The sequence below is a fragment of the Papio anubis genome, chromosome 16, assembly GCF_008728515.1.
Source record: "Papio anubis isolate 15944 chromosome 16, Panubis1.0, whole genome shotgun sequence".
Lineage (NCBI taxonomy): Eukaryota > Metazoa > Chordata > Mammalia > Primates > Cercopithecidae > Papio > Papio anubis.
Window position 1 is genome coordinate 65,786,550 of NC_044991.1, and position 16,803 is coordinate 65,803,352.

At 38.2% G+C, this 16,803-nt stretch overlaps 1 protein-coding gene across 8 annotated transcripts in view; it reads left to right on the plus strand.

Annotated features, from left to right (window-relative positions):
* The first annotated feature begins 30 nt into the window (after window positions 1-30).
* Window positions 31-16,803, plus strand: part of LOC116270809 (ral GTPase-activating protein subunit beta-like) — an 80,396-nt gene continuing 63,623 nt past the window's right edge. For 6 of the 8 annotated variants that reach the window (XM_031656760.1, XM_031656763.1, XM_031656762.1 and 3 more), the window contains exons 1-3: window positions 33-1,564; window positions 3,853-4,039; window positions 13,513-13,644. In XM_031656760.1, coding sequence (XP_031512620.1) covers window positions 1,483-1,564; window positions 3,853-4,039; window positions 13,513-13,644 — 401 coding nt within the window. In that variant the 5' untranslated portion in view covers window positions 33-1,482. Of the gene's footprint in view, window positions 1,565-3,852; window positions 4,040-13,512; window positions 13,645-16,803 lie in introns of all 8 variants that reach the window. The other 2 variants (XM_031656767.1, XM_031656761.1) reach the window with 2 other exon arrangements.

A 16,803-nucleotide genomic window follows, 5' to 3' on the forward strand; every position in this document is an offset into this window, starting at 1 on the left:
CCAGGGTAGTCTCGATCTCCTGACCTCGTGATCTGCCCGTCTCGGCCTCCCAAAGTGCTGGGATTACAGGCTTGAGCCACCACGCCTGGCCGTAGTTTTTTATTCTTCTTCAAGTAAGCCAGAGCAGTAGACACAAGCTTGAACCTTAGGGCTTTACCTGGACTAGATCCACCTTTAGCTGAATGTGGAACATCTCCCCACTCCTGAGGGTGCTTGGTTCTTCCTAGGCAATTTTCTCATCATTTTGCTTTAGGTGTGACTTTAGGGAAAACTTAGTGGTGTCATTTGCTTTCAACTCTAGGGTAAGTGACCGGTTTTCCGCATCATAGCCCAGAATCTGAGAATCTCTATTCTAAGGTTGGGTTGACAGTTCTAAGGGAACTCACTTCATTTTCTGGAATTTCTTGAGGAAACTCCCCAATCTGATTCAGATATGTTTCTATCAGTTCTTTGTGACAAATGACAATATGTAGAAACTTGGCCTCAAGACTTATTTCAGTAATATTAGATACTTTTTTGGGGTTTCCCATAAGAGATCTGGAGGCCAGCTTACCACTTGCTAATACAGTGGATTTCCTGCTATTCTCAAAATTCTCACTGTTCTACTTTGGAAAGTGAGGGTGAGGGCTCGGGCCTGGACCTCTATCTTCATCCTCAGTCCTAGCCAAAATACTTTGATCTGTTATATAGATAATTTTTCTTTATGAGATTTCCCTTGGAAAAAACAGTCCTGCAGTGAGTTTTAAAACTGTTGTTCCAGGGTATCCTGGGAACCTTGGAGCCTCCATCTCTGGCTACGTGTCTTTTTCTAAAATTAGAGCAGCAGTAGCAGGTATTTATTTCTGAAGCAATGCCTACATACCTCATCAATTTTGGGGACCTATTAGGCTATTCCTTCTGGCCCTTAGGCCCTTCTCTAATAGACCTTAGCTTCAGAGGGACTATGAGCACTGTAAAATCACATGTAGAATTCTTACAAATATGTGTTTTTAAAAATTAAACAAGAATACCAAGGTCGTTCTGCTTAAATGTAAGCAGCAAGGGTGGCTGTGGGTATTTACTTGTTAATTCAACAAAAACCTATTGAGTGCCTGCTATTATATGTTAGGCCTGTGTTAGACATAGAAAATCCAGAAGTGAAGTTTATATTCTAGTATTCCTGCCTTCCTCCCAGAAGCTTTCCAGTTCTCATAGGAGTGGTAGGTTTAGAACCCAGAGTGCTGAACTTTACGATGAGTAAGAAGTAGCTTTAAACTGAAGATGGTATGCCTAGCCCTCTCTGCTGATAATATTAGGGAGCTTCACTGGACCACTGCTTGCCACATCCATAAGTCACCTGTCCTGAAGCTGTTGCTGTCTCTTCTTCAGGCTTGCCAGTGATATCTGTCTATCTTCTTCAGACAGGAACAGGGTTCCAGTCAGATTCGACTATGCTTACAGGTCCTGAGAGCCATTCAGAAACTGGCCCGTGAGTCATCTCTCATGGCCCGAGAAACCTGGGAAGTCTTACTGTTGTTTCTTCTGCAGATTAATGACATACTTCTGGCCCCACCAACTGTTCAAGGTTTGTTTATTTATTTATTTATTTTTCTGATTTATTTCTGAGCTCCAAATACAGTTCATCTTTAAACTCAGTGAGTGGTAGACTCATTGGGGATTTAAATTTTGGCATAACGGTTTACAAACGAAGATGAACAGTTCTTAGAATGGAAACCCTCAGGCACAATATAACTTTAACACTAATGAAGTTATTTTATCTTCAGTAATAATTTTGCTGATATAGGGAGGGACTCAGTGAATTGTGCATGTTTGATAATGGTGGGAACAGTAGCTCATTTAATAAGATAGGCCGGGCGCAGTGGCTCATGCCTATAATTCCAGCACTTTGGGAGGCCAAGGTGGGTGGATCACCTGAGGTCAGGAGTTTGAGACCAGCCTGGCCAACATAGTGAAACCTCATCTCTACTAAAAATACCAAAAGTAGCCGGGCGTGGTGGTGGACGCCTGTAATCCCAGCTACTTGGGAGGCTGAGACAAGAGAATCACTTGAACCCAGGAGGCAGAGGTTGCAGTGAGCCAAGATCATGCTGTTGTACTCCATCCTGGGCAACCAGAGCAAAACTCTGTCTCAAAAAAAAAAAAAAAAAAGTTAGGATAGAGCCTATATAAGAAACAACTGGCCAAGTGTGGTGACTCACACCTGTAATCCCAGAACTTTGAGAGGCCGAGGCAGGCGGATCACCTGAGGTCATGAGTTCGAGACCAGCCTGGCCAACATGGTGAAACCCCATCCCTTCTAAAAGTACAAAAATTAGCCAGGTGTGGTGGTGGACGCCTGTAATCCCAGCTACTCAGGAGGCGGAGGCAGGAGAATTGCTTGAACCTGGGAAGCGGAGGTTGTAGTGAGCCAAGATCGTGTCACTGCACTCCAGCCTGGGCGACGAGTAAGACACCGTCTCAAAAAAAAAAAAAAAGAAAAAGAAAAAAAAGAAACAACTAACCAATTAAATTAGAGCCTATAGATAATGGTATTACAAAGTAGTTATCAAAGTAGAGTCTGAAAACTTGATAGTGACAGAAGATATTTTACTCAGCAAATGAAACTTCCAAAGTCTTCTAACTGTTCTATTTGGAAGTGTGCCAGTTTGCCATTCATTAGCTAGCCATTAAAATGCCTCCAGTTTTATGACTTTACGGTGTATTTCAGAATCCCTGCTTTGTATATAGCACAATGTATATAAACTATAAGTTGATCATCTAGTTCCAAGTTCTCTTGTTGCTTATTCATCGGTATACTCTGTTTACTAACACACGTGACTGTGCTTGTGTTCTCACACAGATGCAGTGTTCAGGGAAATAGCTAAAAGGAAGCATGGAATTTCAGTGTGGGAAGGGATGCGTTGATAGGAGTACTCTGTCTGGTATTGACAATAGCTGGCCAGTCATTGATTCATCAGCTCTCTATTGCTTACTCCTCATGCCAGGGGTCTCAACAGCATGAGGCAGACAATTCATCCCCTTCTTGGGCTCTTTGTTGTTGAAACTTTGGTTTTGCTCATTTGAAACACACATTCTTATAACTTTTCCTGTGAGTCCCAACTTTGCCTTCTGAAGCTGTGCAGTGTAAAGACCACTGCTATTTTTCCACCTGGTTCCAGGACTTAGAACAGGGGAACATCCCATTTTCATGGTTAAGGCTCTGTCCTTCCCAACACCAGTCCTTTTGCTCCATTATTTGTCTTTCTCTCTCTCTCTCCCCACCTTGAAGGGTGGCTTTCAAATACTTGGAGCATTGTATGGCAAAGTTTGGAGGTAAAAAGACATGGGTGTTTGTTGTGATTCCTTCACTTACTGGCTGCATGAAGTTGAAGAAGTTGCTTAAACTCTCCGAATCTAAGTTTTCTCATCTTCAAAATGGATATAATTAGTAGTTGGTATTAGGTATTACAGATACCTATCCTGCAGAATTAATGTGAGGATTATATGAGGTCATTTGTATGAACTATTTGGCATAGAAACTGACTCATAGTAGTCAGTCATCATAGTCAGTCATCCTTTACCTTCTCCCCTGTGTCCGCCTGTCCCCCTTGCTGGAGGATTAAGGCCTTCAATAAGAATTGAACAGGACAACTTGAAATCTTTCAAAGTAGAAATTTTTTGATGTATCTATGATTTTGGGCACAGGAACTCCTAAGCATTACTTCTCATTTTTACTATTAAATGATTATTTGAAAGTCAAAACTTAACATTGCACTTACTTTAATTTTTTGACCAGTTCTCCCACATCAGTGACTTAAAGATTCTGCTTTAAAAATAAGTTTGCCAAAGATGTGTTTTCTTTTCGTTGGTAAGGTGGCATTGCTGAGAATCTAGCAGAGAAGTTGATTGGTGTTCTCTTTGAGGTGTGGTTACTAGCTTGTACTCGGTGCTTCCCAACACCTCCTTATTGGAAAACAGCCAAGGAGATGGTGGCTAACTGGAGGCATCACCCAGCAGTGGTGGAGCAGTGGAGCAAGGTCATTTGTGCGCTCACTTCCAGGTAGGTTATTGTCACTGCCCTACCTTCCTTCAATCCCTGTCTGACCTTAGGCAGCTTTCTGGCATTCATGGAATACATTGTAACAAAGGCTGGGTCTGTTGTTACTGTACTTTAGATACAGAATTGAGCCACTTTTTAAACATAGATATAACAGTTTGGCTAGTGCCCATTTAAAACCTTTCGGAATAATCAAGTATTCTTGAGAAACAGATAAATGTTACACCCTACTTCCCCCGCAAAAAAAAATTCCACTCTTATTTTGATTACTAAAATATGCATAATCATTATTTTAAAGAAACAAACCATAGAAAGGTATAATAGAAAAGTTCTCCTGAAATCCTACCATGTGTATTTATATATAATTTTACAGAAATGGGACCATACTATAAATGCTACTTTGTAACCAAAGTAGGTAGTTTTTTTATAATAATAATTTTACTTTTTTGCCATTTATATATAATACCATCACTGTTTTGTAAGTACACTCTTAGGTTCATTTTTTTCACACTTATTTTTTCATTTAAATCCGATTTTAATATGCAGGCATACCTTGTTTTATTGTACTTCACTGTGTTGAGCCTCACAGGTACCATGTGTTTTGTTTTTTTTTTTTTCAAATTGAAGGGTTGTGGCAACCCTGCATCAAGTAAGTCTTTTGGTGCCATTTCTCCAACAGCATGTGCTCACTTTGTGCCTCTGTCATATGTTGGTAATTCTTGCGTATTTCAGACTTTTAAATTACAATTATCTGTTATGGTGACCTGTGATCAGTGATCTTTGATGTTACCATTGTCGTTGTTACAGAGTGCCACGTACTACACCTATATAAAATGGTGAACTTTATCGATCAATGTTGTTTGTGTTCTCACAGCTCCACTGACCAGCTGTTCCCCGTCTCTTTCCCACTCTTGAGACACAATAATACTAAAATTAGGCCAATTAGTAACTAAAATGGCCTCAAAGTGTTCGAGTGAAAGGAATAGTTGCATGTCTCTCACTTTAAATCAAAAGCTAGAAATGATTTAGTTAGGAAGGTGTGTTGAAAGCCAAAATAGGCTGAAAGCTAGGACTCTTGCACCAAATGTTTAGCCAAGTTGTGAATGCAAAGGAAAAGTTCTTGAAGGAAATTAAACATGCTATACCACTGAACACAGGAATGATAAGAAAGCAAAACAGGCTTATTTATGATATGGAGAAAGTTTGAGTGGTCCAGATGGGAGATCAAACCAATCACAACATTTTCTTAACCCAAAGCCTAATTCAGAGCAAGGCCTAACTGTCTTCAGTTCTGTGAAGGCTGTGAGAGGTGAGGAAGCTGCAGAAGAAAGCTTAGGAACAGGCTGAGGTTGGTTCATGAGGTTTAAGGAAAGAAACCATGTCTATAACGTGAAAGTGCAAGCTGAAGCAGCGAGTGTGATGGAGAAGCTGCAGCAAGTGATCCCGATGATCTAGCTAAGATCATTGATGAAGGTGGCGTCACCAAACAACAGATTTTCAGTGTGCATTAAACAATCTTGTATTGGAAGAAGACACCATCTAGGACTTCTATAGCTAGAGAGAAGTCAATGCCTGGCAAGCTGAAGCCAGTGCTCATTCACCATTTGGAAAATCCTAGGGCCCTTAAGAATGATGTTAAATTTGTGCTCGCCTTGGCAGCCCGTATACTAAAAATGATGTTACATTTATTCTGGCTGTGTGCAATGGCTCATGCCTGTAATCCCAGCACTTTGGGGGTAAGACATGGGCAGATTACTTGAGCTCAGGAGTTTGAGACCACCCTGGGCAACTTGACAAACCCCGTCTCTATAAAAAATAAAAAAAATATCCAGGTATGGTGGCTTGTGCCTGTAGAACCCGCCTCCAAGGTTCAAGTGATTCTTGTGCCTTAGCCCCCCGAGTAGCTGGGATTACAGAGGTATGCCACCACACCCTGCTAGTTATTGTATTTTTAGTAGAGATGGGGTTTCACCATGTTGGTCTCAAATTCCTGGCCTCAAAACAGTCCACCCATCTCAGCCTTCCAAAGTGCTTGGATTACAGGCATGATCCACTGGGCCCAGCCTGACTTTCAAATCTTGTTTAAGAAATAGAGTTGACCCTTGAACAACATGTTTTTGAACTGTGTGGGTCCACTTATATGTAGTGGAAACTTTTTTTTGAGATTTGAGACAATTTGAAAAAATATGCACCATGTAGCCTAGATATATTGAAAAAAGAAAAAAAAGGTATGTCATGTGCATAAAATATATGTACATGCTAGTCTTATATTGTTTACTACCATAAAATATACACAAATGTGTTATACTAAATTAAAATTTATTAAAACTTATGCATACAAATGCTTATAGACTATACATACCATTTGCAGTAATGTAAACAACAGGTAAAGAAATGTAAACATAAAAGCTACAGTATAAATCGTAATTGCATAAAATTAACTGTGGTACATACTATACTACTGTAATAATTTTGTAGCCACTTCCTGTTGCTATTGCAATGAGTTCAAGTGTTGTGAATATTCACCTAAAACCCCATGTGACACTAATCATCTCTGCTTGAGCAGTTAATCTCTCCAGTAAATAGTGTATCTCAGTAAAAAGTGATGTCTCAGTTTTCATTTTTCATCATATTTAATACAATACTGTAAACCTGGAATAAATAATACCATGGGACCCATACAAAGTGCCATTAGTGGTGCTGGAAGTGCTCCCAAGAAGCAGAGAAAACTCATGACATTACAAAAAAAAGTTGAATTGTTTGATGTGTTCTGTCATTTGAGGTCTGCAGCTGTGGTCACCTGCCATTTCAGGCAGACAATTGATTTTGTGAAAAGATGACGTAAACTTATGGTGTCAGTAAACACAGTACAGTGTTGTAAATGTATTTTCTCTTTTATACGACTTTTTTTTTTTTTTTTGAGACAGAGTCTCACTTTGTCACCTAGTCTGCAGTTCAGTGGTATGATCTCAGCTCACTGCAACCTCAGCCTCACTGCAGCCTCTGCCTCCTAGGCTCAAGTGATTCTCGTGCCTCAGCCTCCTGAGTAGCTGGGATTACAGGCATGAGCCACCATGCCCAGCTAATTTTTTAGTATTTTTAGCAGAGTCAGGATTTCTCCATGTTGGTCAGGCTGGTCTCTAACTCCAGGCCTCATGTGAGCCTCCCCGCCTCTGCCTTCCAAAGTGCTGGGATTACAGGCATGAGCCACTGTGCATGGCCCTTTTTAATAATTTTTTAAAGACGGGGTCTTGCTGGGTTGCCCAGGCTAGAGTGTAATGGCTGTTCATAGGTGTGATCATAGTGCAGTACACTCTTAAGGTCCTGGGCTCAAGCTATTTAGGTTGGTTCAAAAGTAATTGCAGCTTTTGCCATATTTTAATTACTTTTGTCCCGACACAACATCTTCTGCCTCAAGCCTTCCAAGTAGCTGGGACTATGAGTGTGCCACTGCATCTGATTTTCCTTATGATTTTCTTTGTAACATTTTATTTAGCTTTCTTTAGTGTAAGAATACCATATATAATAAACAAAATATGTGTTAATTGTTTGCTATTGGTAAGGCTTCTGATTAGATTAGTGTTAAGTTTTTGGGGACTCAAACATTATACATAGAGTTTTCAACTGTATGAGGGGCCAGTACCTCTAGTTCCTATGTTGTTCAAGGGTCAACTGTACGTTTTGTAAGACTATAGCTGCCATATCAGCATTAAAAGGACTTTGGAAGAAGTTGATTCCAACCCTAATGAATGATTATGAGGGGTTCAAAGCTTTAGTGGAAGAAGTCACTGCAGATGAGGTGGAGAAGTAGCAAGAGAACTACAATTAGAAGTATAGCCCAAAGAGATGACTAATTGCTGCAATGTCATGATAAAACTAATGATGAGAAGTTTTACGGATGAGCAAAGAAAGTAGTTTCCTGAGGTGGAATCTACCCCTGGTATAGATGCCATGAACATTGTTGAAATGACAGCAAAGTATATAGAGTATTATATAAGCTTAATTGGTAAAGTAATGGCAGAGTTTGAGAGGATTCACTCCGATTTTGAAATAAGTTCTACTGTGGGTAAAATGCTATGAAATGGCATTGCATGCCACAGATAAATTTTCTTGTGAAAAGAAGAGTCAGTCCATGTGGCACACTTCATTGTTTTAGTTTTTAAAACTGCCACAGCCACCCCAGCCGTCAACAATCACCATCCTGATCAGTCTGCAGCCATCAATGAGGCAATACCCTCTACCAGTGAAAGGATGACTCTAGATGACACAAACAAATGGAAAAACATTCCATGTTCATGGTTTAGAAGAATCAATATCATTAAAATGACCATACTGCCCATAGCAATCTATAGATTCAACACTATTCCTATCAAACTACCAGTGCCATTTTTTCACATAACTAGGAAAAAACCTATTCTAAAATTCATATTGGAACCAAAAAAGAGCTTTAATAGCCAAAGCAATCCTAAAGCAAAAAGAATAAAGCTAGAGGCATCACATTACCCAACTTCAAACTATACTACAGCGCTACAATCCCCAAAACAGCATGGTACTAGTACAAAAACAGATACATAAACTAATGGAACAGAATAGAGAACCCAGAAGTAAAGCTTCATAACTACAGCCATCTGATCTTTGACAGAGTCAATAAAAACAAGCAACGGGGAAAGAACTTTCTATTCAATAAAAACAGTGCAGGGTTAGCTGGCTAACCATATGCAGAAGAATGAAACTGGACTCCTGCCTTTCACCATATACAAAAATTAACTCAAGATGGATTAAAGATTTAAATGTAATGCCTCAAACTATAAGAATACGAGAAGAAAACCTAGGAAACACTATTCTGGACATTTGCCTTGGGAAGGAATTTATGACTCAGTCCTCAAAAGTAATTGCAACAAAAACAGTTGACAAGTGGTACCTAATTAAACAAAAGAGTTTCTGCACGTAAAAGAAACTATCAACAGAGTAAACGGAAAACCTACAGAATGAGAGAAAATATTCACAAATTATACATCTGACAGATATCCAATATCCAGAATCTACAAGGAACTTAAAACAATTGAACAAGCAAAAAACAACCCCATTAAAAAACAGGCAAAAGACATGAACAGACACTTATCAAAAGAAGACATACAAGTGGCCAACAAACATATGAAAAAATGCTCCATCTTACTAATCATCAAACAAATGCAAATCAAAATCACAGTGAGATACTATCTCACACTAGGCAGAATGGGTATTATTAAAATGTCAGAAAAACAGTAGATGCTGGCAAGACTGCAGAGAAAAGGGAATGGTTATAAACTCTGCTGATGGGAATGTAAATTAGTTCCAGCTACTGTGGAAAGCAATTGGAAGATTTCTCAAAGAACTTAAAATACGACTACCACTCAACCCAGCCATCCCATTGCTGGGTATATATCCAAAAGAAAACAAATGATTCTACCAAAAAGACACATGCACTTTTATATATTGCAGCACGATTCACAATAGCAAGGACATAGAATCAACGTAGATGCTCGTCGGTGGTAGACTGGGTAAAGAAAATGTGGCACATATACACCATGGCATACTATGCAGCCATGAAAAAGAATTATGTCCTTTGCAGCAACATGGATGCAGCTTGAAGCCATTATCCTAAGTGAATTAACACAGGAACAGAAAACCAAGTATCACATGTTCTCACTTATAAGTGGGAGCTAAACATTGGACGTAAAACTCATGGACATAAAGATGACAACATTAGAAACTGAGGACTACTGATGGGGGAAGAGGAGCAGTGTTGAAAAGCCCAGATGATGGGATTATTTGTACCCCAAGCCTCAGCATCATGCAGTATACCCAGATAATCTGCACATGTACCTCCTGAATCTAAAATAAAAGTTGTAAAGTTTTAAAAAGGGAAAAGATTATGACTTGCTGAAGGCACAGATGATTATTAGCATCTTTCAGCAGTAAAATATTAATATTTTTAAATTAAGGATGTACATCGATTTTTAAAGATATAATCCTATTGCATACTTAATCGACTGCAGTATAGTCCAAACATAGCTTTTATATGCATTGAGAAACCAAAAAAACGTGCATGACTTGCTTTTTGCAATATTTGTTTTATTAGGGTAGTGTGAAACAACCTGCAAGATCTCCAAGGTATACCTGTATAACTCTAGATATAGATAAGGGTTCTTTAAAAAATATAATACCTTTATCACACCTAAAAAAGTTGACAATTCTTTAATATCAGTTAGCCAATCGGTGTTCAAATTTTCAGGTGCAGTTGGTCCTCTGTGGGTTCTGTATCCATGGACACAGCCAATCAGAAATCAAAAATATTTGGCAAAAAATTTCACAGAATTCCAAAGAGTAAAAATTGAATTTGCCTTCTACTGAGTACTGCATTGAATCTGTGCGAATGAAGGGATGTGTATGCATTGTATTAGGTATTATAAGTAATCTTGAGATGATTTAAAGTATATAAGAAGATGTGTGTAGGTTATATGCAAATACTAAATTATTTTATGTAAGGGGACTTGAGCATCCATGGATTTTGGCATCTGAGGGGTGTCCTGCATCAATCCCCCATAATACTGAAGGACAACTGTATAGGTTTCTGCTGTCTTTCTTTCTCTTTTTTTGACAGTTTCTTACTCTGTCACCCAGGCTGGAATGCAATGGTGCAATCACAGCTTACTGCAGCCTTAATCTCCTAGGCTCAAGTGATCCTCCTGCTTCAGCCACCTGAGTAGCTGGGACTGCAGGCGTGCACCACCATGCTTGGCTAATTTTTATATTTCTGATCACAATGGGGTTCCTCCATGTTGTCCAGGCTGGCCTTGAACTCCTGGGCTCAAGCAGTCCTCTTGCCTTGGCCTCCCAAAGTGCTGGTATTACAGGCCTGAGCCACCACACCAGGCCTAGGTTTCTGCTTTATTTTTCTTTGCAATTTTTTTTGTTGAAGAAACTGGGTTGTCTTACAGAGTGTTTCACATTCTGGATTTTTCCAATTACGTCCACATTGTTAATTTAACATATTCCTCTGCCCCGCTGTATTTCCTGTAAACTGGTAGTTAGATCTAGAGTCTTGATCTCATTCAAGTTTGACTGGGGGCAAAGAGAAGGGGTGACAGGAACAAAAACTTTGTAGGTAGTATTATGTATCAGAAGGTAGACTTCTCTTTTTCTGAGTTAATAAAATGTTTAGATCTTTGTTATTATTTAAACTAAAAAATGAAACTTTGGAATATTTTGTTGATTCTCATATATCACAGACAACATCAATATTATGAATCTAGCCATGAGTGGTGGCTCACATCTGTAATCCCAGCACTTTGGGAGGCTGAGGCAGGACAATTGCTTTAAAAAAATTATGAATCTGTTTTTAAGTAATGCTTTTATCTTGATTGTGATAACATTACATGCTTATAATAGAAAATTTGGAAAATGTAGGGACAAATACCTATCATTTAGAGCCAACCCATGTTAACGTTTTAATGTATTTTTTCCATTTAGTTCCCTTCTTAAAAATACCAGTTTGAAATTATTCTATATAATATTGTCTGCTTGTTTCATTTGATGTCTGATTCTTGTCACTTTTAGTTACACATACTTTTTCTCATTAAATAGCTGTTGAGATCATATTTTTAATGGTTTTGTAGTTTTCCATTATGTAATTGGAATATAATTCATTTAATAATTGCCTTGTTATTGTTTTTTTTTTTTTTTTTTTTTGAGGCAAGGTCTTGCTCTGTTGCCCAGGCTGGAGTGCAGTGGTGTGATCAGGACTCATAGCAGCCTCAACCTCCCCAGGCTCAAGCTATCCTCTCACCTCAGCCTCCCGGGGCAGCTGGGAGCTACAGGTGCATGCCACCATGCCCAGATAATTTTTGTATTTTTTGTAAAGATGAGGTTTTGCATATTGGTCAAGCAGGCCTCAAGCCCCTGGACTCAAGTGATCCACTAGACTTGGCCTCCCAGAGTGCTGGGATTGCAGGCATGAGCCACTGTGCCAGCGTTGTTGTTTTCTTTTCTTTTCTTTTTTTTTGAAATATGGTCTTGCTCTGTTGCCCAGGGTGGAGTGCAGTGGTGCAGTCATGGCTCTTTGCAGACTCAAACTCCTGACCTCAAGCAATCCTGCCATCTTCCCCTGCTGTTTTGATATTTATGTTATTCCCATTATTTTATTTAAAAAATATTGGTGATATGAATGCTTTATACATAGTCTTTATATGTATTCTGATTATATTATCTTTAGATAGAGAATAATTGAGTTAAAGGGCTTTGAATAGTTTTAATACATTTAGAATATTACTATTAAGTAATTGAGTGGTTGAGTTATTTTTATGGTATATCAGAAATTCTAAACTTCATGTAAAACTATTATAACTTAGTTATATTGCAGAAATTTGCAGTGAGATGAATGTTTTAAAAAATTTAAATATTGTATGATTATATAATTATATAAGTATAATTGTATATAAATAGCTATGATTTATAAGTAATATGTAATGTATACATGTGAAACATATATATAAATGTATGTCACAGAAAGACAGTTAAAAACTAAGATCACTGACAGCTGAAAAAAAACTAGAACTACAAAATGGGAAGAAATGATACAAAATGATTAACATACCTAACTTATAAAAAGGACATAAATAATAATTCAGAATCACTGATACACAAATAGAAGAATTAGGGTAGTCAAACCAGAAAGAGAAGAGATGCAAGGAAAAACTTTAAGAATCAGTTTACAACAGAATAAATGTCCCACAGAGCACATGAATGGGGCTGGAAGAGGGACAAGTAAAAAGTGATGAAGCTGAACTGAAAAGAATTACTATATAAAAGACAAGGACAGCAGGAAGTAGCAGTATTTTAATAATAATTATTTTATAATTAATTTAAGTATCTTAAATAATTTTCTATAAATTAGTATCTTAAATTATTAAATTTATTGTCTATAAATACTTTAAATAGCTTAAATAATTTAAAACATTCTTTTTTTGGTATACTTGTTTATTTTACCCAAAAACTCGTGTATCTTGTAAAGAAGATGCTAATAATAACACATGTGTATTACATATAAAATATATACACCAGCATATACTCTCTTCTTCCCAGCTTCTTTCCATTAGAAATCATCTTGGAAGTCTCCAGTTTGTTTTCAATGTGAAATTTTTTTTTAAATGAACACATAATAGTTGTACATATTTTTTGATTACATAGTGATGTTTTGATGTATGTATTAAAAATGTATAGTGATTGATCAGAGTAATTAGCATATTCATCATCCCAAACATAAAAAACTAGAAATCCTCTTTCAGTTTGTCTGTTTTATGAATGAGAGTTTCCATATGTCTTGTTCACTTATGTGAGGTACACACGTTTCATCTATTTTCTTTCATGTTTCTGTGCTTGAGTGTATTTTTCAATCTGTTAAGAAATGGACTCAGTGGTGTGCATTTATTTTCTAGATTGCTACGCTTTACATATGGGCCTTCATTTCCTCCATTTAAAGTTCCCGATGAAGATGCCAGTCTGATACCTCCAGAAATGGATAATGAGTGTGTTGCACAGACATGGTTTCGCTTTTTACACATGCTAAGGTATTGTTATTTTATTATTTCATGTGCTATTTACCCAGTAAGTGTCTTAGGGCAGGAACCATACTGTAAGTCTCTTGTCTGAATTCAGAATGTGGACGCTAAGCACCATTCATCAAAGTGTCTTAGGGCAGGAACCATGCTGTAAGTCTCTTGTTTGAATTCAGAATGTGGACGCTAAGCACCATTCATCAAATGGAACCCTGTTGGACAACAAGCACGTTTCTATCCTGTGCCTCCTGCTCTCCCTGTCCCAGCAGGGTTAGGCTGTCCTCAGCCGCTCTTGGTTTACACTCTCTAGGAACGTGTTCCCTGTGGTAGATGCTGCACTTGTTCTCTTGCCTGTTGCTGCAGCCTGGCTGATGATCTTTCTCTTGGGATTTTGTCACATTCTTTGGGGACTGGAAGTTGCTTTGCTCCTCTCTGTGTCCAGCACTGACTGGTCAGTCTGCCTCTCAGAGCCCTCCTCCAAGCGCCTGTTTAAAGTTTCAGTGGGAGATACACCCTAAAATTTTGCAGAGGAGTATACTGCTACATCCTGCTGTCCCTGTCTTTTATATAGTAATTCTTTTCAGTTCAGCTTCATTACTTTTTACTTGTCCCTCTTCCAGCCACATCTGTGTGCTCTGTGGGACATTTATTCTGTTGTAAACTGATTCTTAAAGTTTTTCCTTGCATCTCTTCTCTTTCTGGTTTGACTAGCCTAATTTTTCTATTTGTGTATCAGTGATTCTGAATTACTCTTTATGACCTTTTTATAAGTTAGGTATGTTAATCATTTTGTATCATTTCTTCCCATTTTGTAGTTCTAGTTTGTGTTTTTCTGTCACTGATCTTAGTTTTTAAATGTCTTTCTGTGATCATTTTCTATTTCTTTTGTGTTCTTTGATCAGATAGTCACCTATGATTTCTTCCAATGTTGTTTCCTTTGTAATAGTAAGTTCTTTTATATACCTCAGGATCTGTCTTTATATATATATACACACACACACACACACGCATGCACACACGTAATTTGCAGAGATAGGGTCTTCCTACGTTGCCCAGTCTGGTCTCAAACTCCTGGACTTAAGCAGTCCACCCACTTCAGCCTTCCAGAGTGCTAGGATTGCAGGCATCGAGCCACCGTGCCCGGCCTGGAATTCATCTTTAGTTCACATATTACTTCATTAATTTCTTCATTTATTTTTATGTCAGAGTCACACTCTTAATTATTTTAACTTTATAATATTATTGATATTTAGTAGGTTTAATGTCTTTTTCTCTTTTTCCTTCTCTTAGAGTATTTATTTCTTCTTGCCTGTTTAACATTTCAGATCAATTTTAGAACCAATTTTTCAAGTTACAAAACATAAGCAAACAGAAGGAAAAACCTCAATGAAATCTTCTGGGGTTTGGATTGTGTATTAATTAGGGTAAGGAATATGTTCTGCTTTAGCAAGTGAACCTGAAAATCTTTTATAAAGTCTGGAATCAGGACTGGCTCTGTTCACATAGTCGTTCGGGGACCCAGCTGGCAGAGGCTCTTTCATCTTCAACAGATGACTCCATTAGGATCTCAGTGTTATAAGCAGGAGTTTCGTATCTGGCTAGCAGATGGGGAACAGAGAGCAAGGAAAATTTTGTGGGAGGGTTTTATGTGTCAGGCCTTGAAGTAATATAAATCACTGTTACTCATATTCCATTAGCCAGAACTCAGACACACATCACACTTAATTGCAAGAGAACAGAGAATAAAAGAAAGTTGTGAACAGCTAGCCAGACTCTGCCAAAGATGAGACTGGTATTAAGCCTGTATTTATATTTAGGAAACGCTGATATCTGATATTGAGTCCGCCTTTCTAAAAGCATGTCTTTTTCTTTTTTCAGAATTTTGCATATCTTATTGAAATGTTTTACAGTTTTCTTCACAAATATTTTTAATATTTTCTTTACCATTATTTCTAGGTATTTGTTGCTGATGCTGTGAAAAGCTAACTCTTTTCTGCTATTCTGTCTTCTAGATGGTTATTACTGCTGTAAAGAACATTTTTTACTTCATGTTATTTTGTATATTATATATGGCATTTAAAAGAGCTCTGAGTATTTCACTGATTCTTCTGAGATATGGACACATACCTGCAAATAAGAAGTGTCTCTTTTCTGATAATTCATACTTGTTTTGGTGACTAATTAAAAATACTTTGGATGCAGTAAGACTTGGACTTGAGTTCAAATTCTGCTAGTTTTTTCTTTGTGAACTTGAACAATTTATTCTCCCTGTGCCTCTGTTTCTTTTTAATCTACATAATGGGAATAATGATTGTACCATCTTGTTATAAGAATTGAAGAAGAAAAAGCATGTAAAACGGTATGATGCCTAGTGCATGGTAGGTCCTTGAAAGTTGCTATTATTACAGTTATTTCTGTATATTATTTTACTGCATCCATCAGAACTTCTAGAACACTGTTGAATTAAAGTGATACTGTTTTGGCACCTTTTTTGGTTCTGATTTTCTTAGAATGCCTCTAATATATGGAATTTTGAGTAGGATGTTGGTTGTCGATGCTAGATGTTCTTTTTTATGCTCCTGCTTTCCTAAACAATCAAAAATTTTATTTATTTATTTTTTAATTTTTTTTTTTTGAGATAGAGTCTCGCTTTGTTGCCCAGGCTGGAGTGCAGTGGTGCGATCTCTGCTCACTGCAAGCTGCGCCTCCCGGATACACGCCATTCTCCTGCTTCAGCCTCCTGAGTAGCTGGGACTACAGGCGCCTGCCACCATGCTCAGCTAATTTTTTGTATTTTTTAGTAGAGACGGGGTTTCACTGTGTTAGCCAGGATGGTCTCAATCTCCTGAGCTCGTGATCCGTCTACCTCGGCCTCCCAAAGTGCTGGGAGGCAATTAACAATTTTTGAAAATAAAGGCTGGGCACGGTGACTCACGCCTGTAATAATAGCCCTTTCGGAGGCCAATGCAGGTGGCAAGCTTAGGAGTTCGAGACCAGCCTGGGCAACATGGTGAAACCCATCTCTACTAAAAATACAAAAAACGGGCTGGGCATGGTTGCTCACGCCTGTAATACCAGCACTTTGGGAGGCCGAGGTGGGCGGATCCCTTGAGGTCAGGAGTTCGAGACCAGCCTGGCCAACTTGGTGAAACCCTATCTCTACTAAAAATA